Consider the following 27275-nt stretch of genomic DNA (forward strand, 5'->3'; position numbering starts at 1 on the left):
CGGAGACTGTGCAGCTCACGACTTTCCCCAACTGCTCCTCACAGACACCTGTCAGCTTCAGACGCCCTGAAACCAGCTCTCCGAGGGTCTCTCTCCGCCTGCAGCCCATCCCCGCCATCAGTGACCACAGCCCCTCTCAAGGACACCGGCCACAAACCCCTCCTCGCCCCTCAACAAACTAAAATAGACACAAATTAGATTTCATCATGGCCTCCTCTTCCTCTACTTCCCAACGCTGCATCCTCCTCTCCCAGCCTGTAACGCCCCACAGGCTCACGCTGACATGCAGCTGCCTCTCAGCACCCGGCGACCATGTCTGCTGTCACGTTACACAACTCCCCCCTGTTCAGCTTTCACTCACCTTCTTGAGTTGATCATCCTTCAACTCAGTGAAGTAGTAGGCCAGAAGCTGAGCAGCTATCATCCTGCCTGCCTGCACGTCCGCCTGCCGGGAGCTGTCAGCAGAGTACGAGGTGGTCTGAGAGTGAAAGGAAGGAAGGAAAAGGAGAGGAAAAGCTGCCTTGTGTTGTCTCCTGTTCCCCCCACACTGATCCCTCTTTTTCCTGGAGTGAAGCTGGGAGCACAGCCCGAGCTCAGACGCTGAGGCAGAGCAAGGTTAAAGGGAAAAAAGTGTGCTGAAACAAGAGTGCTGTAGTGTTCCTGCCTGCTCGTCTGCGACAGGCACACACTCACAGCCTCACACACACACTTAACACGGTCACACACACACACAACACACACAGAGGCTGGGTCTGAGCGTGTCTCCTCCCTCTGTGCTGCTAGCCCCCTGTTAGCTCTGGGGAGATGCAGCAGCTCAGCACTGGAATGGTGGTTTCTGCTTTGCCCTGCCCCCACTCAGGACTCTGATTGGCCGAGCTGGGGACATGAGGGAGAGGAAGAAGGGGAGGGGTGGGTGAGAGGACGAGGAGGAGGAGGAGGAGGAGGAGGGGGCTTCTCCTACAGCAGCAGCAGCAGCAGCAGGGGAAAGGGAGGGAGTGAGAGAGAGAGAGAAGCTGCATCTGCATGATAACCTGCCGCTCTCCTCCCAGCAGCACACGCTCGCTTCCCTTCAGCCGGCCGGCACGTCCAGCACGTTGCCACAGCACCCAGAGGTGTACGTGCAGAGGGGCAGGGCCACCGCCGCACCATGATGTCATCATCCCTCTTCCTGCTGCATCATAATCAGCATCAGCTACAGGGGGATCACGAGCTGCAGCATCCAACCATCCTCTCACGTATACACACATACAGCAGACTCGTGACCGACCGTTTCTTATCTCCTGCAACACTCCTCCCTCCTCCTCCCTCCATCAGCAACTGGTGTCACACTCACTTCATCAGGTCCCTCAAAGACACGCCGGACAGCCTGCAGGCCGGAGTGTAATCTGTTTAAAACCACAACATCCAGAAACTTCACTGTTGATGATTGAGCGAGGAGATCTGGTCTTGACCTTCAGATGATTATGAAGCAGGAGTTTGTAGATCCAGCTCTCACGTTACTCTACTTCTGCACCAAAACACAGACAAATCCCCTGTATGTGTTATTCAGGAACACCCTGTACTTACATCTTTACCAGCTTAGCGGTCATTGGTGTTTTCGGTAACAGAGAAGAAAAGTAGAACCAAAGATTACAACAAAAGGAGAGTCTCTCACGGGTCTGTATTTCACCCCCAGATAAGAATGAAATGAATATTACATTCTTGGCTGATTGGATCAGAGACTTAGCCGCGTGCTTTGGATGACCAGCAAGATTTGACTTGAATCTTAAATATCAGAAAGGTTTTGGCAGAGCGATGATCACCTGATAAAGCATGCATATAAACTCTACTTTCCAAACTCTAATCAAAGATTGAAACAAGCAAACCTGAAGCTCCAAAACTGGACATCCATCTTTGGGATCTCTGGTGATCTGTTTCCACTTGTATCATCAGTGCTAACTCTAACTGTGATACATATTCATGAATACGTTCATTAGGATAACACTTCTTTTAAAACTAGCTCTTCTTTATACAAACATTTCAAATGCCAGAATACAATACATAAGAGTCTATGAATAAAACAGACTTCAATGTTAAAAACAATGTGTGGAATTATTTCAAGATGAAAAAGATCAAGTCCACTGATTTTAGTTTTCTGGTCCAAACACTGTGTCAGGATTCAGAAGACTTTTAGAAATCCTCAGAATAGGATTTTTTAAAAGTCTTCTGTGGACTTTTAGAGTTCTAGAGACTTTAAGATTTCTAAGAGACTTTTAGAACTCGGAAGACTTTTAGAATTCTGAAGACTTTTAGAATTCTGAGGACTTTTAGAAGACCTCAGAAGAGGACTTTCTAAAAGTACCCAGAATACTAAAAGTCTTCTGAGGACTTTTAGAATTTTGAGGACTTTTAGAATTCTAGAGACTTTTTTAACTCCGAAGACTTTTAGAATTCTAAGGACTTTTAGAATTCTGAGGATTTCTTGAATTCCAGAGACTTTTAGAATTCTAGAGACTTTTAGAAGACCTCAGAAGAGGACTTTCTAAAAGTCCCCAGAATACTATAAGTCTTCTGAGGACTTTTAGAATTTTGAGGACTTTTGGAATTCTAGAGACTTTTTTTTTTAACTTGGAAGACTTTTAGAATTCTGAAGACTATTAGAATTCTGAGGACTTTGAGAAGACCCCAGAAGAGGATACTAATTCTAAAAGTCTTCTAGAGACTTTTTTTTTTAACTCCGAAGACTTTTAGAATTCTGAAGACTTTTAGAATTCTGAGGACTTTGAGAAGACCTCAGAAGAGGACTTTCTAAAAGTCCCCAGAATACTAAAAGTCTTCTGAGGACTTTTAGAATTCTGAGGACTTTTGGAATTCTAGAGACTTTTTTTTAACTCGGAAGACTTTTAGAATTCTGAAGACTTTTAGAATTCTAAGGACTTTTAGAATTCTCAGGATTTCTTGAATTCAAGAGACTTTTAGAATTCTAGAGACTTTTAGAAGAACTCAGAAGAGGACTTTCTAAAAGTCCCCGGAATATTTAAAGTCTTCTGAGGACTTTTAGAATTCTAAGAGACTTTTTTAACTAGGAAGACTTTTAGAATTCTGAGGACTTTTAGAAGACATCAGAAGAGGACTTTCTCAAAGTCCCCAGAATACTAAAAGTCTTCTGAAGACTTTTAGAATTCAGAAGACTTTTAGAATTCTCGAGACTTTTTTTTAACTCTGAAGACTTTTAGAATTCTGATTACTTATAAGGAACTCTGGGGAGCTGTTAGAATCCTGAAGACTTTTAGAATTCTGAGGACTGTTAGAATTCGTAGGATTTCTTGAATTCCAGAGACTTTTAGAATTCCAGAGACTTTTAGAATTCCAGAGACTTTTAGAATCCTGAAGACTTTTAGAATTCTGAGGATTTCTTGAATTCCAGAGACTTTTAGAATTCGAGACTTTTAGAACTCTGAGGACTTTCAGAATTCTGAGGATTTCTTGAATTCCAGAGACTTTTAGAATTCTAGAGACTTTTTTAACTCTGAAGACTTTTAGAATTCTGAGTACTTATATGGAACTCTGGGGAGCTGTTAGAATCCCGAAGACTTTTAGAATTCTAAGGACTTTTAGAATTCTGAGGATTTCTTGAATTCCAGAGACTTTTAGAATTCTAGAGACTTTTAGAACTCTGAGCACATTTAGAATTCTGAAGACTTAGAACTCTAAAGACTTTTAGAATTCTCGGTTTCTGGAAAGGAATGTCGGAACTCTGAGAAAAAAATCTGAATTGTGACTTCTTTTGAGAATTCCGGTAAAATAAGTCATAATTCCGGGGAAACAGTAAAGACAAGCGCAAAGATTTCTAAAAATCTTGACAGATATTAAAAAAATGAAGGGACACCTCACATGACAATAGATCATGAGAGATTAAATTAAAGATTCCATTCGCCAACAACCAGAGTCCACAAACCTGACTCGAGAGACAACAAACATGGCAGATGACTGGATGTTTATCCAACTCAAAGTTGTTAGCTGTTAAATTCCTGTGCTTCCTTCTTCAGTAAGCTAACTTCCTGATTGTGTGTCATTGGTGTCTTTGAACATGTTAAATATTAACAATCTCAAACCAGAGCAGCCCAGATTGTCTTCAGAGCGGCTGGAGGAAGTAAAATCAGTCTTAACCAACACCACAGGAAATTTAAGAGATTTTTTAAGCTGACTTTTGTCAGAAGAGGGAATTTGTCCCAAATCAGCCTGATTATCTTGTAGTGTGAATCCTGCTTTAAGAATCCTGAAACCACAATCAGAAACTGGACTGTCCTCTCAGAACTTTCTTTAGTTCTGAGTCTGAATTCTGATGTTTTTTCACAGTTTTCTGGCAAAAATTCAGAATGTTTTTTAAGAACTCTGGGAAAAGGTCAGAGTTGGGAAAGTTTCTGCAGGAGAAAATGTTATATATTCACAAAATGTATTAAAATATCTATATAAAAAAAAAACATCCAAAAGAGTTCAACAGCACTTAAAAATGCAGACTTTTGTTGTAAGAAATTAGAGACGATCTGAGCAGCGTGCAGAGCTCCCAGGTAGTTCATTATAGTCCAGGTATAAATCAGTGACTTATTAGGGGGGTCATCTGAAGGCTAGTAGAGATCTAAAACTCTAGACCAGAACTGAAAACCAGAGAAGTAGACGGATTGTATTTCCTCTCAGTGTCAGAGTGTTCACATCCATCCCCTTATCTACAGATCCTTTGTTCCTCTATCAGACTCAGGATCCAGAGAACTTAGTGTGATCCTGTAAGAAGTGGATCAGAGACAATCCCTCCATCAGCATCACGTGCACTGAAGCCCGTCTTTGAATTGCTGATGAAGCCTGATGCAACAAATCTCAGCATTGCTTTACTTGGTAATGTACCATCCCTCCCCTCTCTCTGCCCCCCTGTGCAGCTCGGTTGCGTCACCACGCAGCGTAAAACGACCCGCGTCTGCTGACTCGATGACGTGCAAAGACTCTGACGTGCCTCTTTTGTCCCCCCCTGTGAACGGCTATAATTTAGGACTTCCCTCCTTTATCCCCCTCTAACTTCCCCCCATTCCTCCACCTCCTCCTCCCCTGTCACATCTTCAACCACGAGTCAGAGAGTGCATGAATGGGAGGCATCTTTCCCCCCTCTGTGCCCCAATAGAGCCGCTCCAAAGACAGCCAGAGAGGAAGGAGGGAGGGAGGGAGGGAGGGAGGGAGGGAGGGCTCGGTGCTCAGTCTCACTCTCCTCTCAGGCAGAATATTCTGCCTGGTGTCATGGCTGCTTCAGGGTGACCTTCTTCAGCAACCTTCACATGAGCTGACACACAAACCTCATGAACCCTTCTCTCTGCAAAACTGTCACTCAACCAATTAAGACAAAGACAAGTCCCCATAACAGGCGGATTCAAGGACAGACTCAGGAACCTGTAAAATCTGTCAAGTTATAGTCGTTAACTTGCAGGTGAAGTCGTTTTAGTGCACACTTGAGGATTTGAGGAGGAGATGAAGAGAGAGAGAGAGAGATGATAGTGGGGAGACGGATAGTAGTAGTTGTAGCAGCTGGAGTCTGGACCACGTCCACAGCAGCAGAGATCCAGAGGAACCTACGAGACAAGGGAGCTCAGGGACTCAGAAAGGTCTAAGAAAGAGAGAAGAGAGGGAGACCAGAAGAAAGAAAAAAGGAGAAGAAATGTGAGGAAGGATAGAAGGAAAGGACGGGATAAGAAAAGGAGACATTAAGGATGAAGAAACATGGAAAGAACAAAGAGAGAAAAAATGAAAGAAAGAAAGGAAGGAAGAAGGAATGAAAAGAAAGAAAGAATGACAGAAATAAAGAACAGAAAAGAAAGGAGAAAAGAAGGAAGGAAAGAAAGAAAGGAGGAATGGACAAAGAAGGAAGGAAGGAAGAAGAAAAGAGAGAAGTAAAGAAAGAAAGAAAGAAAGATAGATGGAAGGAAGGAAGGAAGGAAGGAAGGAGAACAAAAAAAAAAGGGAAGAAGAGAAGAAGAAATAAGAACGAGAGAAGAAAGGAGGGAAAGAAGGAAAAGTAAGGAAGAGAAAGGAAGACGAAAAGAGCGAAGTACAAAGAAAGAAGGAATGAAAGAAAAGAAAGAAGGAATAAAAGAAAAGGAATGACAAGTCAAGGGAAAAGAAAGAAGAAGAAAGAAAGAAGGAAGAATGAAAGAAAGGAAAGAATTAAAAAAGAAAGACAGAAAGAAAGAAAGGAAAGAATGAAAAAAGAAAGAATGAAAGACAGAAAGAAAGAAAGATAAAAGAAAGAAAGAAAGAAAGAAAGAAAGAAAGAAAGAAAGAAAGGAAAGAAGGATGAATAACAGACCCCAAAAAAAGGAATCTACAGCAGAGATCCAGAGGAACCTACGAGACAAGGGAGCTCAGGGACTCCAGAAAGGTCTATGGTTAGTAACTTTAATGGGACAGGAAGAATTAAAGTGAGAGACAGGCAGAGAGAGGAGAGAGAGGGAAAGACAGGATCCCAGTGTGTCAGTCTAAGCCTATAGCAGCATAACTAAGACCTGGTCCAAGCCTGATCCAGCTCTAACTATAAGCTTTATCAAAAAGGAAAGTTTGAAGCCTACTCTTAAAAGTAGAGAGGGTGTCTGCCTCCCGGACCCTGACTGGTAGATGATTCCAAAGGAGAGGGTCCTGAGAACTGAAGGTTGACTGATGATAATTTGATTGTGGTAACATGTTTGTCAGTATCGCCCAGCTCTATTTTAAGGTCATAAAACAGTCCTAATACATGTACAGAGGTACTCTGTGAGAAGGTGGAACCAAAGTCATGAGAGATTTGATAGTTTCAGTGTTGGTGTGACAGTGTGTCAGAGTAAAGGTCAGAGGTCATCCTAGCTATTTCAAATCGTTCTTTCAGGGGGTCAGCAGGTCAGACTGTCCAGGGTTCATCTGTTCACTGCTGCTGACACAACGTAGTGGTTTTCCTCGGTACCTGTGTCACAAACATGACAGGAGAGCAGAAGAGAGAGTGCATGTTGGAGACGGTGAGAATCAAAGTGAGAAGAGTTTGAGGAAAATGTTTCTCTGCTGCAGCGATGAGGCCCCTCAAACCTGTGAACTTCCTGCTCCTCATATTATCATGCTCCAATAATCTCTTTTATTCTCACTCCAAACATGCTGTGTGCCGCATGGGGCCAGAGAGAGGCTGGAATCCACACACACACTCGTACACACACACACACACACACACACACACACACACACTCACACTCATACATGTGTCAACTGGAATAAATACAGGAGGTGAATCAAGTCCAAAGAGACTCAGACAAGTAGAGTTTAAACTCAGACACGATGATTAGTTTTTTAGGCCTTCAGTTTTCTGTGCAGATAGTTTTTCTGAACCCTCTAAAGGGTTAAACTAAACTCTCTGCTTCTTTGTTTACTGGAGAGCAACAGGATTTAGTTTCTGCACAATCGAGCAACTTAAAGTTTGTAGGAGAAAAGGTTATAAAGTCGTCCATTTATGAGAAAGAAAGGAAAAATGTTGCAGAATTAAGTCGTAAATTCACATGATTTAAGTCCAGAATTAGCTGGGGACAAATATGTAGAATTACAATGCTACAATGTTACGATGTCATTTAGCAGACGCTTTTATCCAAAGCGACGTACATACGAGAACAAGAACAACACAAGCAAAGATCTAGACAAGAGGAAACAAGATCAGTAAGAGGAACAAAGTGCTTCAAGTCCATTTGGGTGCAGGTACTGCCAAGCAGTGTAAAGGCAATGCACAAAATAAATAAGGAACATCTACAATGAAGGAACCAAACCATTTAAGACTTTCCATTATCATCATCAACAATTAACATCACCACAATAATGACCAAAGTACCAAGTGCTGGGTCACTCCAGACCTGAACACAGAGTCCCAGAGTAGAGCAGGACAGTGCGAGTCAACTGTAGCTGGAAGACATGATCTGCCCCTGGGGACAACAGTGGAGAACAGTCTAGCTAAGTGCATAGTGCTTCCTAAAGAGCTGGGTCTTTAGCTGTCTTTGGAAAGTAGAGAGGGACTCTGCAGATCGAATGGACAAGATCAAAGTTGTACATTTTCAGGGAAATAAAGACACATTTACAGACTCTATAACCAATAACAATTACATCACCAAAACGGACTCAAGTGCAAATTGACAGGATAAAAGTTGGAAATTATCAGGGGAGAAGGCTTACATTTTTTTAAGATTAAAGTTGTTAATATATGCAAACAAAAACAAAAATCATGAGAAAATAAAGTCATAGATTTAGTAGAACTAAGTTGTACATTTTTGTCATTAAAGTTGTGAATTCACAGGGAAAATTATTAAAGTTTTAAATGTAAGAGAATAAAGTAATACTTGCATGAGAAAGACGTTATGATTATAAACTTCAGTTTATCTATATCTCTTAGAAAAAATGAGATCACTTCAACCACAACCACTCTGAAACATCTATACCTGCACACCTGACCGTCTCTGTGTACATCCGTTCAACACTACACAGGACGGACACCAGGGGGCAGCATTTCACAGAGAATGACAGCACACTGGGGGTGAATTTAAAGGAGCACTCCACTGATTTTTGTAGCACCAGTCAGCAGACGCATGTTTGATGTAGTAATCAGAAACTGTTTTTTCTTCATAGGAGTGACCTCAAGACTGGAGCCGGATGACCTCCCATACGCTCAGAGTGAGTCCTTGTCCCACAGACACACACACATCAGACATACATCAGGAAAAGCAGCGGCACTGTCAGCGATATGAAGCCCACATCACATTTTTATTATTACTTAGTGATGGTCTTGTTTGAAGCAGGATGTGATGTCATGAAAGTGTGTCTCACTCCTCGTTTTTTGCCCTCATGGACTCACACACTCGTGCACTCATGCACTGCACGCCATTAAAGTCCATGAGGGTTCAGGGTGGAGTTGGGATTGGGTGCCATGGGGGGGCTGAAATATTAAGTGACATCTGTGGACTACAGTGTCCTTCCAGATGCTACCACTTGGCGGCGCCATACATTTTTAAAACCCCAGACTTCTGGGCTGTATTATAGAACATTCAGGAAATGTTTGAAGGGTGTTTTTTTAGTGTCTCTGTTTCATGAAAGTAAAACATGTGAATGTAATAAAGCTGCAGGCTCGTGTCCTTTGCACAGAGACGTGACCTTCTATCCACACAGGAACAACTGCAGGGCGATAAACTCAAGGCCCGCTGCTCCTTTTAGAGCTCAGTGTTTTCTATCACATCTGAGTTTCTCTAACTCGGCTTCAGAAGAGCTTCCTCCAGCCACTTTATTTCTTTGAATAGCCGCGTGCGAGTAAAAATAGCCGCCAGGCTTCTTGTACAGTAAGAATCAGGAGGGTATCGCAGTGTCTGAGGACTGGCTGGTAAAAATAGCCTGACTGCTGCCCACAAGTGTGGAGCCAAGGAGGACAGGCTGTCTCCAGAAACCTAAAAAGGTCTCAGCAGGCTGTCCGGGTCGGGATTTGTCAGAGAAATGATCTCAAAATGATCTTTCTGGAGCTCGACTGAGTGAATGTTGGTCAAATTTGAAGCTGGGGTGCCTCTTGTTAATCTACTTCAACAAGATTTGCCACCAAATATATGAACACTAGCAATATGCAGCTTAAAGTTTGACTTAAAGACGTCTTAAATGAGTTATAATCATTTGAAACAGCGCCTTTATTGTAGAAAACCTTCCTCTGTAAGCATTTTAAGCACTTTAAGCTTCAAGAGGAGTTTGAAAATGTGTCTTTAAATGTCGCAAATGCACCAAATAAAAAACATACCTCTATGTAATCAATAAAAAGCAGGCACAGATGCACACTCTCCTTCTCCAAAGTGCAGAATGAGGAGAAAATTTGGGTCTAAATGCTATATATAGTCTTAAGAGCGTCCATACATGGGGTGGAAGGGGAACAGCATTCCTCCTGGTGACAGGGTAATATTTTTGTTACCATCAGCAAGTGCTTCCCAAGCGGCATCAGGCTGGTCTGCAACCGCTTTGCGCTGTTTTAATCTCTTGGGGTAAGTCACTTTTCTTCATATTTCCCTCTCCAGAAGCCGTTATTTCACTCGGGTGTGAAGTTTTGTAAGAGGAATAGGGAGTGGAAGTGAAGGTGTGAGAAGTGAAATGTGTTAGTTTAATGACTGGCTTTAGATAATCTGCCTCCTGTGTGTCCGTGGTAATCTCCCTGAGAGGTTCTTCCTCACATACCAGGGCATTAGGAGGCCGGTGACCCTCTTTTATTTCTAATTTGTGCCAGCTGGGAAAGAAAGGTAGAGTTGATTTTGTGTTGAAATATTGATTATACAGAATGGACTCATAATGACTTAGAAGCAGAGTGTTTTTAGTTTGTAATTCAGAAGAGCCTCATCTGTCTCATTTCCCCTCCTGTTGGTTTTAATCACATAGAGTGAGGGGCTCTGCACGGCTGCTAATGACTTTATTTCCTTCATTTCTCCAATCATGGAAGAAGCAGAGGGCTGTAAGCTATTCATAGCTGAGCTGTGTGAGGTTGTAAGGTGAAACATTTCAAGTGCTGAGCTCTGGTGTAGGTTTGAACTGTCCTGATGCATCTTAAACCTCAGACTTAAACACGTACTTATCATATTTATACAGTAATGTTTTATGTATGATATGTATTAAGTCAAGATTGTACTGAAACTGATTGCAAAGCAGAGGTGGCGAACTCAAGTGGAGGTTAAAAAAATTAAAGTTCTGATTCCACTCCATTACCTTGAAAAATACAGCCTCTGAAATGCTGCATTAAAGTACGGGAAGTGTTCTGCTTCCCATTTGTAGTCCTAGTAATTTGGACCAATCAGAAAGCTTTGGTGTGTTCTGGAATAACAGTCTGTATGGAGAGCAAAAGCAGGCATCGGGCTTCCATCATTGGTAGCCTATGAACAGATATCTGCATGAAGAGCAGCTAACAATCTGTTCTACATCAAACATTTACACTGAGACACAAACCTGCTTGATGCTGTGTCACTAAAGACAATCAGCGTTTAGATTTCCTGACTTCCCTGAACGCAGCATCAGAAACAAACAAACATTGTAGACGTAGTTTTCTTCTCCTCTTGAGGACAGACCTGACAAAGCTTTTTACTTTCAGCTACAACTAACCTGTAATTACAGATTCTGATTCAGAGACATTTTGAATCTGGATCTCAGGGGGTCTGGGTTTTAAAGTCTGAGAAGGGTTCTGGTCTCTGTCTGTAGTCTGAGGAGTATCCACCAATCAGGTGTCAGCAGGAAAAACAGTCTGTATGGAGAGCAACAGCAGGTGTTCTAGAATTCTGACATCAGAGGCAGAATTCCAGAATTCTGTCTTTGATGATCTCAGAATTCAGTCTTTGATGATGTCAGAGTTCTGTCTTTGATGATGTCAGAATTCAGTCTTTGATGATGTCAGAGTTCTGTCTTTGATGATGTCAGAATTCAGTCTTTGATGATGTCAGAATTCTGTCTTTGATGATGTCAGAATTCTGAGAACAAATGGAACATTCCGTGAAGAAGGTCAGACCTAAAAAAACATCAGTGTCTAATCCTCTTTCATAGACCTCCATTCAACAAACAAACATTGTAGACGTAGTTTTCTTCTCCTCTTGAGGACAGACCTGATGAAGCTGACCTGTTAAATGTGATTAAATTATTATTACAAATTCAGGTTCATATCGCTGAAGGAAGCCAGGGTGAAGCCTTTGAATAACTTACTATTAACAGTGAAACTAAGACTCACCAGAAACAGAAGGGAGTCTTATATTGAAAATGTTAAATGCTAAGTGTTTGCTACACCAGAAATACTGATAATTTGGCCTCTGTAGGATCATCCCACAGTGATAGATACTGATTACTGAGGGGTTACGTGATTGATTCGGCAGCCCTACTAACTTTTACCAAAATATATTTTCAAGATCAAATGTTCACAGGAGGAAAAAACAAGAAATATAGAGTAAGACTTGTAATAACTTCAGTTCCTCAAATTGAAACTGCTTCTAAATATGAATGTAAATGTTCTTGATGAGTAAAGACATGTTACTCATTAGAACCTCATTAGGTTCTTAATGTGTGGGTCGGGACCGCCTGGGGGGGTCGCAAGACACAGATAAGGGGGTCGTGAGATGTCTTCCAGAATGTTTTTTTTTTTCTAGAATTATCTAGAATTAGTACATTTTACCCCTTATAGTAAAAAATATCGACAAAAGTAGTAGCTAAACTTGAAATAAAACCTTGAAAATAGAAAATGTAATGAGTTTTCTGCCTTTCTTTGTTTCCAGATGACTCCTAAGTTTAGAGTTAGTGAACAGTTCATTATCAGAAGCATCAGTAGCAGCAGGTTCATTCATAACAGCACAGGAAACACAGACCCATGCTAATGTAGGTAGGCTAATTTGGGGACATTGGGGGTCATCTATATTTCGAGGGTCACAGGCTGAACCCCTGCATTAGACAAATAAAACCAACAAGAGTTGATCCAAAGATGCTTTAAATCAGCAGACATGAGACCAGTTAATTCCAAGGAAATCAAAAGAAAAGTTGTTTCTTATTCAGGTTCATACGATGGAGGTAAGCCAGAGTGAAGCCTCTGTGTGACTTACTATTTACAGTGAAGCTGAGACTCACCAGAAACAGATGAACAGGCGCTTTCAAATATACTTTAATGTCTCGACCTGAAGTAACACAGGGGATGAAAATCAAACGTGATATAAAAAACACACAACAGCAGCTGGAGAGGACCTTTGGATCTGAACACACGGTCACTTCTAGAGCGGTCTGGACTGTAAACAATGCAGCACATGAAAAAAGATTGCTGCTCCAATAACATTTGCATTGTTGGCTAGCTTAATTTTCCAGGGAAAATGATAGTACAGTTTCTCTATGAGTTATTGCCCTCTCTATCGAGGTTGCCTTGGCATTGGGAAGGTGGAGTGCAGCTATGGAACTTCAAGTTAGCTAAGTTAAAGCTCACTCAACCCAAAGTCGTGAGCCTGTTTGAAAAATGGAAGGATACAAAGTAGAGACATTTGTAAAACAAAAGTTGAATTCAAAATAAGAACAGGAACCTGAAAACTCCACGGACACAAAGTCTTCGTTCTTCCTCACCTCCCACCTCTGTTGCAACACCACGTTCAGTACCTGTTGACCGTTACTACATTATATTTAGAGATGACAGCACGTGTTCTAGGAGACAGGACACACTTGTATTAACATTGTTTTCATGGCTAACACATGTTTGGTCTCCCCCTCCCCCCCCTCCTGGTGCTCTTGGCCAGGTCTCCTTGAAGCGTTCCAGTCATGGCTCCCACAGTCATACCTTGGTATAAGAGGAAGCATACGAGCCATGTCAAAACTGATTATGCTTACCATCACACTCAGAGTGTTGTCAAGCAGCACACATTAAGGTATGAAGGTGGAGCTCACCTGCTGCTTTGAAGAGCACAGCTGTTGTTGGCCTGCTTTGCCAGGTAGAGCGGCAGGTAGAGCTTGAAGCTGCTGCTGGACGGGCAGATCCAAAAGGGGGGTTCTTCATTCCCACGCTGCATATGCTTCTTTGCTGGCTATCTAGATTTAAAGCTGTGCCAGACTTGATTTTAATTTATGAAACAGCCCATAAAAGTGGCTTAAAGTAAAAGATAACAAGCAGGAAGCAGGAAGCTCTCCATCCAGGAACACACTGGACTTCATTCTGTGGTTAAGAAGTAATTGTAGCGTCTGGTTTTAGACTTGAATTGTCTTCATTTCTGGGCTCTGCAGCTTCTGCCAAAATTCTTTGGCTGCTTTTGTTCCTCAGGTCATCTGAGCCACGCTTGTATTTTACTAGATTGCTGTAGACGCTATAAAGAAGCATCCTCCGGGCCTCGTTCTGCTATGCAAAGTAGTTCTCCCTGAGCTTGATGCAGAAGTTGTAGCTTGCATTAGATTTGTCGTCACCGGGGGGTTCATGGCAGAACATAAAACGGCCTCAAAGCTACCTCAAGTCCGAGATCTGATCCGCTGCCAGCCAAGATCTGCTCAGGAGGCCGTCGTGTCGAGAGAGCTGATGTGTCGCTATCAGGCTCCTGTCTGAGGCCGCATGCCACTCCTATGAACCTGACCCACATCTGAGGCCAGCTGAAGACACTGATATCAGTCCTGAAGAAGATCCCTGTGAAGTTTCCACAGGAGGGATTGGAAAAGTGAAACACAGAGGGCTATCTTTAATTTAAGCTTTCATAAAAAGATTGCTTTGATCAAATATCAGTCCTTTCCCTGTCGCTTGCTATCGTTCTTTGGATGTAGAATTTGGCGTCAGTCCATTAACAATGTGCCGTATTTAAGATGTGGCAAGTCTTTAAATTTGAAGTCTTCTTAAAAAAAGTTCCTTTATGGCTTCCTTTACACAAGACAGTCATGGTGTTGCTATTTCTGCAAACATAAGACCCATAAATTCTGATTAAATCACACAAAAATCAGAGAATGCCCTGATATCATTTACTGTTTACAGTGAAACTGAGACTTGCCAGGAAAAGATGTATGAGCGCCACCCTGAGGATGTAATGAGTCAAAAAAATGGTGGTGTTTACTTTATGATTGGATAATCTCAGATATACTTTAATGTCCCTGTAGGAGAATTTGTTTTGGACTCTTCTATTTACAATGAAACTGAGACTTACCAAAAACAGATGAAGTATTTGTGGAAGTTGGTTGAGATTAATTGAAGTATTTGGACTTAAGAAGGCAAATTAATTGAGTCTCTTTGGTTTGTATTAACTATGGGGTCTCCAAAGGACCTTCTTCATTAAGTATTTAAACACGGTGCCATTTACAAGGAAACCTTTCATCTGTGAGGAACTGGACTAACTTCAAGCCCAAGACGACGTCTCTTGGATCTTTAGAGATTTTAACCCAGCCGTTGCTTCTGCCACACTAAACCCTTCAGTCCCCGTTATGGTTGATTAATTCCAATAAAGCCTGTTTGATAATAAAGGACTTCTTCCCAACAGGAAATCACGCTCTAAATCTGTGAGCAAGGTGCAGGCCCAAGCCACAGAGGCTATGGCGGAACCAGCGTATACCATACCGGCGTTCCGGCAGAGGTGAGTTCTCATTGGCCGTCGTCATATGTCAGGCTATTTCCAGTGTAAGGTTATACTGAACTACAGTCCCCAAGAGCTGACATCAGTCAAGACGGCACATTTCTTCCTCCTGACTCGTCATTTATTCCTTAATGATTGTTATTTTGGATTGTCAAGTTCTGTTCCTTCTTTTTGAAATGAACCTTGTTGGGCTTAGCTATTGATGAAATGCACTGGGCAGTTCTAAGAAAATAAATGTACTATATTTTAAGACGATCAGCTTTTGCTTGACACATCTGAATAATACTGGAAATTATTTTAAACACTCAGAAAAGTAATTTCACTGCAAATCAATAGTATTCTTTCATTTGTGTCTTAAAGTTTGGTACTTAGCTATCGCTAATTGTGGGATACACATGTAGATTAAATCAAAACAATTTAAATTAGATACTTCTGTGTTCATGAAAGGCAAGGGGACTCTTATTTAAGAGATGATCCAAGTGCAATTTTATTTTCTGAGGTATTGCACTTGCTGTTCAATTAATGTATTAACTTAAGTCCTCATTTTAGTTCAGTTTAGTTGTTTTAAAGTTAGTTTTTACTGATTATACTGCACAAAAAGTAGTACTATAAGTTAGTATAGTATGATCATGACACCTATAAACTTTAAATGATTACTCATGTGATTGTAAATGTTCCTGATTAAAGCCTGTGTGTTTTTGTAGGACTGATGAGGGGACCGAGGAGTACCAGCGGGTGAGCACTAATGTTGGGAGAGGACTGACTGTTATTCAGGAGGAGCTCCAGAGGATGAGGTTGGCTACCAAGGCCACAGTGGACAGTCTGAATATCCAGAGAGAGGTGAGGAGCCAGGAACACATTTACCAGGAACACACATGCTGCTTTAATCAACCTGTCAGTGCATTAATATCTCAATATGCAGATGACACCCAACTGTACATTCATCTTTTTTTACTGCTTCTTCTGCATGCAGATCTCTATGATGGAAAACAGAGCAGGTGTAGGGAATATGTCTTGGTCCTGAAACTACTCTCGGTTCATGTGTTGTCTTTCTCTCTGCAGGTGAAGAGCATGATGACGAGGAGACCAGATTATTTGGATGATATCCCCAAGATGCCGGACTTCCTGGTGGCCCTGCGGCCCCACACCGTGTGGGAGAAGACCCCCGTCAAGCTGTTCTGCACCGTGCAGGGAACCCCCAGGCCCATCGTTAAATGGTCAGAGTACTCACATCTTGGACCAGATTTAGAAAAGGAAAAACTGTTTTCAATCTCTGTTCCCTTCCTTTCTTGAAATAGTAAAAAAAAGCAAACCCCCTCAAACTTAAAAAACATTTTTCCATGTAGGTCCAACGTTTCTGGACCTAGATCTTCATTCCTGCAAAAACTTTATGAAATCCACTTTTGTCAAGATAAAGTTGGGGGCAGCATTTACTAGCAAAGCAGCATCTTTCATAGGTTTTCATTAAACATGAACAGAAGAGAGAAGGAGAGGAAGATGGGGAGATGCATGTTCAGGAAATCTGGCTTCAGGATGAAAATGCAGGGAAGGAATGGTTAGCAGAGTGAACACCTGTGTTAGCTGCCTCCGCTCTGACTGCTGACTGTCTGCAGGTATAAAGGAGGCGTGCCAGTCGACCCCCTGAGCGCTCCAGGAAAGTACAAGATTGACAACAAGTATGGAGTCCACAGTTTGATCATTAGCAGGTAAGACATAAACACAATCAGTGTTACAATCATTACACAATGTGGACTAACCCTTTAATTTGACAGCTTTTATCCAGACTTGATATTCTCTTTAAACCACCCTCTGTTTCTGTAAGCTGTAATTATACTCAGCTCATCTTTATTTACTGTAAACAGAACCTTTCATACATTCAAGAGAACCAGATAATAACAGCAACTGGGAACATGATACAAAACTGACATCAATAAAATGAAGATTAGATAAATACTAGAAAAGTAAAATAAAAATTAAATCAAATCAGATAAATATCAGAAAAATAAAATTAAGAATTAAAATAAAATAATTTCAATAAAATTAAGATTAGATAAAAAGCAGAAATGTAAAATAAAATAAAATAAAACCATTACAGTAAAATCAATAAAAACATGAACAGATAAATGCCAGAAAAGTCAAATAAAAATTAAATAAAATCAATACAATAAAATCAATAAAAATAAGATCAGATAAATCACATTAAAATCTAATAAAAACCAAATGAAATCACTACGATAAAGTCGATAAAAATATTATCAGATAAATACTAAAAACCTAAAATAAAAATTAAATAAAATCATTACAATAAAATAAAAATAAGATCAGATAAATCACATTAAAATCTACAAAAAACTAAATTAAATCACTACGATAAAGTCGATAAAAATATTATCAGATAAATACTAAAAAACTAAAATAAAAATTGAATAAAATCATTACCGTAAAATCGATAAAAACATGATCAAATAAATGCCAGAAAAGTAGAATAGAAATAAAATAAAATCACTACAATAAAATCAATAAAAATATTGTCTGATAGATACTACAAAACTAAAACTAAAATTAAATAAAATCATTAAAATAAAATCATTAAAGATAGGATCAGATAAATACCAGAAAAATAAAATGAAATACAAATAAAGCAGGATAGAATAAGATAGAACAAAATTAAATAAGCTGTGTTTGTTCCCTGAGTGTGATGAGATGTTACTGCAGCTGTGGAGGAAGCAGCAGCATATTGAATACAGAGCGCTCCCTCAGATTCACGCCGTGTTGAAGTGAAGGCTTCATCGTAACAGACGTGGTTCCTCCCTCACTGTGTCGATATCTTTATAAGTGAAGCTTTGACAAACTTTAGATCCTCTCCTCACGACTTTGTTTACGTCTTTATTTGAGGATTTACAGTTTATAGTAAATATCAAAACCAACATCACAAAGTTCTCCACAAATCCCAACGAACAAAAGAGGAACAACGTTTTATCCAGAGAGAGTTTAGAGGACCTTTAAGAGGACTGTAACCTCACTTTGTCAGGATTTAAACAGGTTGTACCTTTGCCAGTGCCACACTCTCAAGTTGGCTTTGTGTTCCTGGTGATGAAAAGTGTTGATTGAAGCTTTAATCTGAGATTTTTTAAACACTTTTTCTTCGCTTGTCAAAAAGAAAGAGTGTGGGGTGAGAGAGGGAGAGGGAGGACTGTCAGATTGGGGGTTAGGTCCTTGCCGGCTGGTCGATTCGTCATCTTCAAGACTCCTCAGCTGTTGGTGTCGAAGTGCTGACCTTTGCGTCATTGGAGCCATGGATTCCTCCCCCTCTCTCTCTCTCCCCCCTCTCTCTCTCTCTCTCTCTCTCTCTCTTCTTCCTCCCTGGGGTGTTGATTTCCTCCGCTCCTGAATCGTGACATTACAGCGTTATTGAGGAGACTGTTTTGAGTCCCTGGCGTTGTTTAAATTTTGAGCATTGCAGGTTAAAATCAGTTAAAAGAGGAACACAGACTCCGCTGGTGTCCGTCTCTCCAGCTGGGAAAACGTCCACGCTCTTTTAAAATAGTTCAGTCCAGGGTGAAGGTCACATTTCTGCCTTCTATTCTCAACCTCAGAGTCCTCCTCAGACACTTTCACAGGGGGGCACTCCCTACAAACCACTTCTTTCATACATGTGGGATCACTTTATCAAACAAGATGTCTTCTGTTGTAAACAAAAACAAACAAAATCAAAAATCTTTCAGTGTGTTGATCAGGAGAGAAGGAGGGCTTCATGTTTTCATATTTGTTTCTGGTGCCGAGACTTTGAGATGACTTCATGTCGAGGTTGAACTTGAAACTTGCAAACATTTAATCATCAAACTCAAAAGATTAAAACTGGATCACCTGATCCTGGATAGCAAAAGAGCCGGTTACCAAACCTGGATCCTTCTTATCTGGTAAATAAAAACCACGCCCTGGATATTCCAAACTTTTTACAGACTGCTCTCAGGAAACAAGGGATGTAGATAGATAGATAGATAGATAGATAGATGGATAGAAGGATAGATAGATAGATAGATAGATAGATAGATAGATAGATAGATAGATAGATAGATAGATAGATAGATAGATAGATAGATAGATAGAAGGATAGATAGATAGATAGATAGATAGATAGATAGATAGATAGATAGATAGATAGATAGATAGATAGATAGATAGATAGATAGATAGATAGAAGGCTAGATAGATAGATAGATAGATAGATAGATAGATAGATAGATAGATAGATAGATAGATAGATAGATGGATGGATGGATAGATAGATAGATAGATAGATAGATAGATAGATAGATAGATAGATAGATAGATAGATAGATAGATAGATGGTGGGTCAGTTGGTCAGTAGATTGGTTGATTAATAACAATAATCTGATTAATGATAATAACTTTTATTAATACAGAAAATTCTAACAATGCAAAATCAAAATACAATGCAAAAGGTTAAAAAGAATAAACGCAAATTAAACAGAATAAAATGATGAAACAGTAGAGCAATAAATCATTGTTATACAGGTTCAAAAATAAAGTGATAATAATCATTATAATGGAAAAAAAGAATTAAAGGAGAATAAAAAAGTTTGAGGAAAAAGGCATCATATCAGATACAATATTAAAGGGTATGTTAAGACATTTAAAATTAAATAAAAAACAATTATAAAACAATAATAAAATCAAATTACTTAGTTAAATCAAATAAAAATAAATAAATAAAGCAGTTAAAAAGTTGAATTCATTAAGCTGTAACAGAGTTCTTTTTAAGTGAATAAGTGAGACTTATCTGGCAGAGTTTATCCCGAGCTAATTGTCAGGTCTGTCCATAAGAGATCATTGTGTTTCCACTATTGTTGGTTCTTTTTCACAATTGCTGGGAAATTTAAATTACAAGAGAAGTGTGGACACCATAATGGATTAACAAAATCTGATCCATGTTTCTATGACCTTACCTTCTTTGGACTCTGACTGCAGGATGGCTCATGTGTTTTTCTGGACTCAAAACAAACAAAACTGGAAGGACTTTTGTTTTTACCTTTACTAATGTTGCTATGCTGTATCTACCTGTCCATTCCAAATAAAGATACAATAAAAAAAATAAAAAAAGGTGAATTCACATAAAAGTGAGTCTTAAGAAGTGATTTAAAAGATGTCACTGGCTCTGCGAGCCTTATCTCCTCAGGGGGGTCGTTCCAAAGTCGAGGGGCCCTGATGGAGAAAGCTTGAATCCCCTTTGGATTTGAGCTTCGACTTTAGAATGACCAGAGGTTCCCCACCTGAGGATCTAAAGCTTGTATCGTGTCAGCTTTTCTTCAATGTAGCTCAGGGGGAGACCAGACGAGCTTTAAAAGTGGTCAGTCAAATCTTAAAATCAAGTCTAAAACGCAGAGGAAGCCGAGCTGCGTTTTTATTGGTGATACCAGGGATGAGTGAGTTACTGTAGTCTAATCAGGAGAAGAATGCAAGATGAATGCATGAATAACTTTAATTAATGACATGATGTTTTCATGCTGTCGGGTCCTACAGGTGTGTTGTGAGTGATACTGCAGAGTACAGCGCTGTGGCCACCAACCCTCATGGCACAACTACCAGCAAGGCCATGGTTATTGTGAAGAGTAAGTTCTTCATACTCTGTCTCTAAACTCCTCTCATATCATCCATGATTTTTATTCCACATTTAACCCTGAGTGTCTTTTCCTTCCAGGAGCAGCTGGAGCCGGAGAGGCCAGCCATCTCGGACTCGGTGAGGAGAGAGAGAGGGAGCAGTAGCTGAGGATTAGGATGTGTTAATTTTTGGTTGGATTCGGGCCCGGACACGACAAGTTCCACCTCGTGGGATCAGTTAGCTAAAATTAGAAGAGCATGTGAGGCGCCTGATAAGACGTGGAAACTATGACAAGGAGCTGATGTCCTCGTGAGACCAAACACAGAATCAAAACAAGAGTGTTGTTTCAGAAATGAAAGTAAAAATAGGAGCGTGACTTCCTCCAATGTCATCACATCTGGAGAAAGTCCCTCTGCTCCTCCAGGGTGTCTGTCCGGACCCTGAACTCCTGTAGCAAAATCAGGTTTCTCAAAACCAGGGTAAAGGCTCATCAGGGTTTCTGAAATCTGGATATGTTTAAGGCAAGGCAGCTTTATTTGTATAGCGCATTTCATACACGAGGGCAACTCAATGTGCTTTACATTAACACATTAAAAGCATTGGAGACATTCAGACAGGCATAAAAGAACACAATTAAAATGACAAATATGATAAAACAGAAAAGAAAAGGAAAATTAGAAATATATTAAAAATTACATTCAAATTTTAATTTCAAGTGGGTTAAAATAATCTAAGATATGAAGGCAGAGGTAAATAAAAAAGTCTTAGTCTTTGATTTTAAAGAGGTGAGAGTTGGAGCAGACCTACAGCTTTCAGGGAGTGTGTTCCAGATATGTGGTGCATAATGACTAAATGCTGCTTCACCATGTTTCCTTCTGACTCTAGGAACTGAAAGCAGACCAGGACCTGATGACCTCAGAGGTCGAGGTGGTTCATAAAGTAGTAGCAGATCAGCAATGTATTTTGGGCCTAAACCATTCAGGTCTTTATAAACCATCAGCAGGATTTTAAAGTCTATTCTCTGACAGACAGGAAGCCAGTGTAGAGATCTAAGAACTGGAGTGATGTGGTCTACTTTTTTGGTCCTTGTTAGGACTCGAGCAGCAGCATTCTGTATGAGCTGCAGTCGTCTGATGGACTTTTTAGGGAGTCCTGTAAAGACCCCGTTACAGTAGTCTAGTCTGCTAAAGATAAATGCATGGACAAGTTTTTCTGCATCCTGCTGAGACATGAGTCCTTTAATCCTTGATATATTCTGAAGGTGATAGTAGGCTGACTTTGTAATTGTCTTAATGTGGCTGCTGAAATTAAGGTCTGAGTCTATGACTAGTCTATGACTTAAATGCAAAGACACAAACAGGATACTTTAAAACCCTCCATCAATCAATCAATATTCAATATTCCCTCTCTTTTGCTCCAGTGCCTCATCTGACTGAGATCCATGCCAGTAAGCTGGAGGTGACTCTGCTGGACCGTTTCCCAGTGTCCTTTGGCGTGGAGGACGGCTCCATCAGTCTGGTGTGTGGCATGGTGGTGGTCCCCGACCTCCCCAACCTCCCCCCCCTCGCCCAGTGGTACAGAGACGGTAAGATATAAGGTCGTACGATGCCTTCAGGTACGGGGTTTACCTTTTAGTCAGGGATGGTTTTAACTTTGTATTTGGGTCCCTCCATCAGATAAACTGCTGAAGCCCAGTAAGCTGGTGCAGATGTCTGTGGGTGGAGGTGCCGCCCGTCTGACTCTCCCTCAGCTGGCCAAAGACGATGAAGGCCTCTACACCCTCCGCATCTTTACCAAGGACGGCACCGCTGAACACAGCGCCTACCTGTTTGTTTCAGGTATACGACCGCCCTATGGAGCGCTGATTGTTGAGTTTCACACACTGAAAATTAAAATTAACATTGAGCTCCAAAACTTTTTAAAACATGCAAGAATAACCAAATCCACATTTTTAACATTTGTGAACTTTATCCTGATTATTCTTGTCTAGTTTTTGTTAATTTTATAATCTAAATGGTAAATATTAAATTAAAATGTTATATCTCATTCTTAAATCTAAATGTTAAATGTAATACCTTAATGTGAAAACTACATTATCATTTTTTCATTGTTAATAAAATGTAATATATAATAATAAATGAATGTTGAACAATAATTATAATTCTAAATGTTAAATCTATTCATATTCAATGTTAAGTATTTATTTAAAAATAATAAATGACACATTTTATATCGAAGTATTAATCAAAATGGTTGAATTTAAATTGTTGAATATTAATGTTAAATGTAAAAGATTTATTTAAAAATTGTAAATTTTTGATTTCACATCTAAAAGTTTATGATAATTTTTTTAATATTGAGGCAAAATTTGAATTCGAATTGATATACATTTTAACTATTAATGTTAAATGTTGACAATTAATTAAAAAAAAAAAAAATGGTTATTTAAATTATTATTTTGTAATATTTAATATTAATTAAAACATGTAAATGATTTATTATAACGATGAAATATATCTTAATTTTCAACATAAATGTTAAATGGTAATATTCATTTTAAATTCTTTTTTTTCCCCTAAATGTTAAATATGTCATCTGAATTCTGAATTTAAATACATTGTAAATAATTATACTAAAAGTTTATATTTAAAATAAAAAAAAATCTAAAATGTAATTAAAAAAGGAAAATGTTGACTGTTAATGTTAAATTCAAAGGATTTATTTTAAATGTTAAATGTTGTATCTGAATTATAATTTGAATATAAATGTTAATTATTTATGTTTAAAGTTGAGTATTTATGTAAAATTTAAAATGTTAAATGTTATATCTAAATGTTTAATATTAACTTTTTACATTAAGATTAAAATCTGCTGCTAATGTTTTACTGCTAAGTCTCACAACACGCCCTCTGAGGTCTCATGGAGTCCATGTCTTGTGAGGTCAGGTCTGTTTTGGCCCTAATCTGATGAGGGGGGGTCTAAGCCTTAATAAGCAGGGTGTCATAAAGCTGTAGGCGTGATCCCACATTGCATATTTACCTACACTGTGCCGCCCTCTCTGTTTGGTCTTTGTTGGCAGTCTGGATGAATGACAGTTGATCTGAATTATTTAGGACTGAAGCCAAACCTCATCCTCCAACAAATGTCAGGTCTTTAATATACAGCATGTAACCGGCTCATAAGCACTGATGTGGATCTCTGGATTCCTGCCGAGCCTGATCTGAGGACGAGTCTGAACATGCCGGATCAGGACTAAATATCTTTATATCAAGCGTGCCAAACTTTAAGTAGTGCGAGCTTATGTCAGTTATTTCAGTTCTCACGGTACGATGACGTTCTGTTAGTGAACGTGTGAACGTTTCCAAATCTAAGGACGGCTCACCTGAGTTACACTTTCTCTATCTAGGTCCCTCTTTGCCTCATGACCTTGTTTCCTTGCTCCCTAGATGCCGCCCCCTCTAAGCCCGGGGCCCCTGGTGCAGCCATGAGCGTGAAGGCGTATGACATCAACTCGGACTATGTCTTGGTCGCCTGGAAACCCCCAAACACCGTCAACGAGGCGGCGATCACCGGATACTACGTGGATCGGTCAGTCCTCAGCCGTTCTTTTTATAGCCTGGATCTGGCACGCTAACACGCTAACAGTCTCTGCACCTGAAGGGGAACTCCTGAGACGTCATTTCAGAAATTGAAGCTTCAAATATTCAGTATCCAAGGTCAATATGAGGGAAAAGGTGGTTTCCTGTTATTGATATCATGTTCCTCTGTGTCTGCCGTGCAGGTACGATGTTGCTAAAGACTCCTGGGTCCAGTGCAACGATTCCCCGGTGAAGATTTGTAAATACCCGGCGACCGGCTTGAGCGTGGGACACTCCTACCACTTCAGGGTCAGAGCCGTGAACAGCGCCGGCATCAGCAGGCCGTCCCGCATGTCCGACAAGGTGACCGCCCTCGACGCTGCAGAGAGCGAGAGGCTCCAAGGTACCGAGGAAGGTAAATCCAAAATACAGAGCGGCTGGGCGAGACTGTTTCCTAACAGATCTGCTGTTGTCGTTTCCTGAAACAGTGATTAAAATCGAAGGAAAATACGACATAGTGATCAAAGACGATGATCTGGAAGGTAAGGTGGAATACAAAGACTGATCAGTGATTCACTTTTAATCCTTTAAACCACTTAGTCCTCCTAAAACCCAAATATTAACTCTTTACCTTCTTAATAAACATTTTAAATGACACTTCACTGCATTAAAAACAGACATGACTCTGTAGTGGAAGTCACTGCATTAAAAACAGACATGACTCTGTAGTGGAAGTCACTGCATTAAACACAGACATGACTCTGTAGTGGAAGTCACTGCATTAAAAACAGACATGACTCTGTAGTGGAAGTCACTGCATTAAAAACAGACATGACTCTGTAGTGGAAGTCACTGCATTAAAAACAGACATGACTCTGTAGTGGAAGTCACTGCATTAAAAACGAACATGACTCTGTAGTGGAAGTCACTGCATTAAAAACAGACATGACTCTGTAGTGGAAGTCACTGCATTAAAAACAGACATGACTCTGTAGTGGAAGTCACTGCATTAAACACAAACATGACTCTGTAGTGGAAGTCACTGCATTAAACACAGACAGGACTCTGTAGTGGAAGTCACTGCATTAAACACAGACATGACTCTGTAGTGGAAGTCACTGCATTAAAAACAGACATGACTCTGTAGTGGAAGTCACTGCATTAAAAACGAACATGACTCTGTAGTGGAAGTCACTGCATTAAAAACAGACATGACTCTGTAGTGGAAGTCACTGCATTAAAAACAGACATGACTCTGTAGTGGAAGTCACTGCATTATAAACAGACATGACTCTGTAGTGGAAGTCACTGCATTAAACACAGACATGACTCTGTAGTGGAAGTCACTGCAGTAGAAACAGACATGACTCTGTAGTGGAAGTCACTGCATTAAAAACAGACATGACTCTGTAGTGGAAGTCACTGCATTATAAACAGACATGACTCTGTAGTGGAAGTCACTGCATTAAACACAGACATGACTCTGTAGTGGAAGTCACTGCATTAAACACAGACATTACTCTGTAGTGGAAGTCACTGCATTCAACACAGACATGACTCTGTAGTGGAAGTCACTGCATTAAACACAGACATGACTCTGTAGTGGAAGTCACTGCATTAGAAACAGACATGACTCTGTAGTGGACGTCACTGCATTAAAAACAGACATGACTCTGTAGTGGAAGTCACTGCATTAAAAATATATTTAAAATTATAATACTGCGTTATTAATCTAATCCTTCATCTGATTTAATTGGTTCACTTTAATCCAACAAACCATGAGACACAGTTTCCTCTCTCATCCAAACAGGTGGGATCTAACTTTATTAGTCATTAGTTTATTATAGTTAGTTATAGTTTATAGTTTTTATTCTTTAATCAACCTTAATTTCACTTTTCCCTTCCACTAAAACTCCCAAATAAATGTCCTCTCACTCAGAAGTGTGTTGAGTTTCCTCCCCTCCACTTAGAAGCAAACCTGTAACACTGAAACTAATTTAGACACTAAATAATAACGCCGACCCGTTGATTATTTTAGATATGACCTGCTGTTGAAGTCCCACGTTACTGCTGCATCTTTTGGCTAACACACAGAAAGTGTTCTCTGTGTATCCTTATGAGCAGGTTAGGTTAAAGATGCATAAGAAGACAGAGAAATACTTCATATTAAAACGGATGTAGAGTTTTTCTCTGCCAACATTTCAGTCCAGAGATCTCATGATGTGGGACTTCTGCAGCAGTAGCCGCTCTGTTTTCTCTGCGCTTCATTCCCTTCACTCCTGATCCAGGCTACGTTACTCTCCCGGGGGAGCCCACCGACGTGCATGCCTCAGAAATTTACAAAGCATTCGTCGTGCTGAGCTGGAAGCCTCCCAGCCCCCGAGGACGAGCTCCGCTGTGGTACGTCATCGAGAAGGTGTGTGTCGCTTCACCTCTGGCGTTTCATGAAACTAAACATAGTTAAGAAAGGATGAAGAAGACATTAACCTCTTACACTCTGTGTGTTTGAACTACATCTTAAAAAGTCATATGATGTAAATGTTAAATGAAATCTGCTACGTTTTTAAAGAGTGTTTCAGTGAAGTGTCTCACTCATTAGTATAAATATGTAAAGATGGATTCACTGAGTCCAGCAGAGATTTAGAGGTTAGGTGTTATTTTTATTCTGACGTGATATTCTAACATATAAACATGATACAACACAAAACTTACTGCTAATGTTGGGGCTCCACAACTTTTTGCACTTAGCCCAAAATCCAATTGTGGCCTCATAAAAGAAAAAAAAGTAATATTTTCAAAGTATGGCATAAAAATGAAGAAGAACTGGCTAAATTTCCAAAATCCAACATGACCTTTAAAAGGAAAAGAAAAGATTATTATTATGTAACAATTTTCAGAATCCAAAAAGGTTGTCAAACTAGAAGACAGAACAAAAATCCATGTCCAATTTCCAAACTTTTTTAATGGCCAAAACAAAAACAAAAACAA

At 40.0% G+C, this 27275-nt stretch overlaps 2 protein-coding genes across 2 annotated transcripts in view; one reads left to right on the plus strand and one right to left on the minus strand.

Annotated features, from left to right (window-relative positions):
• The window catches only part of LOC117816209 (hexokinase-1-like), a 38640-nt gene extending 37365 nt beyond the window's left edge, over window positions 1–1275 (minus strand). Inside the window, exon 1 of the mRNA XM_034688383.1 lies at window positions 362–1275. Coding sequence (XP_034544274.1) covers window positions 362–424 — 63 coding nt within the window. The 5' untranslated portion in view covers window positions 425–1275. The remainder of the gene's footprint in view (window positions 1–361) is intronic.
• LOC117816208 (myomesin-2-like) overlaps window positions 1–27275 on the plus strand; it is a 79582-nt gene that overhangs the window by 33822 nt on the left and 18485 nt on the right. The window contains exons 6-16 of the mRNA XM_034688382.1: window positions 8647–8691; window positions 14994–15086; window positions 15791–15926; window positions 16149–16303; window positions 16700–16792; window positions 20631–20719; window positions 20809–20847; window positions 22130–22294; window positions 22386–22547; window positions 24156–24297; window positions 24491–24702. Of these exons, the coding sequence (XP_034544273.1) occupies window positions 15046–15086; window positions 15791–15926; window positions 16149–16303; window positions 16700–16792; window positions 20631–20719; window positions 20809–20847; window positions 22130–22294; window positions 22386–22547; window positions 24156–24297; window positions 24491–24702 (1234 nt within the window). The 5' untranslated portion in view covers window positions 8647–8691; window positions 14994–15045. The remainder of the gene's footprint in view (window positions 1–8646; window positions 8692–14993; window positions 15087–15790; window positions 15927–16148; window positions 16304–16699; window positions 16793–20630; window positions 20720–20808; window positions 20848–22129; window positions 22295–22385; window positions 22548–24155; window positions 24298–24490; window positions 24703–27275) is intronic.

Source organism: Notolabrus celidotus, chromosome 7 (genome assembly GCF_009762535.1).
Source record: "Notolabrus celidotus isolate fNotCel1 chromosome 7, fNotCel1.pri, whole genome shotgun sequence".
NCBI classification, from domain to species: Eukaryota; Metazoa; Chordata; class Actinopteri; order Labriformes; family Labridae; genus Notolabrus; species Notolabrus celidotus.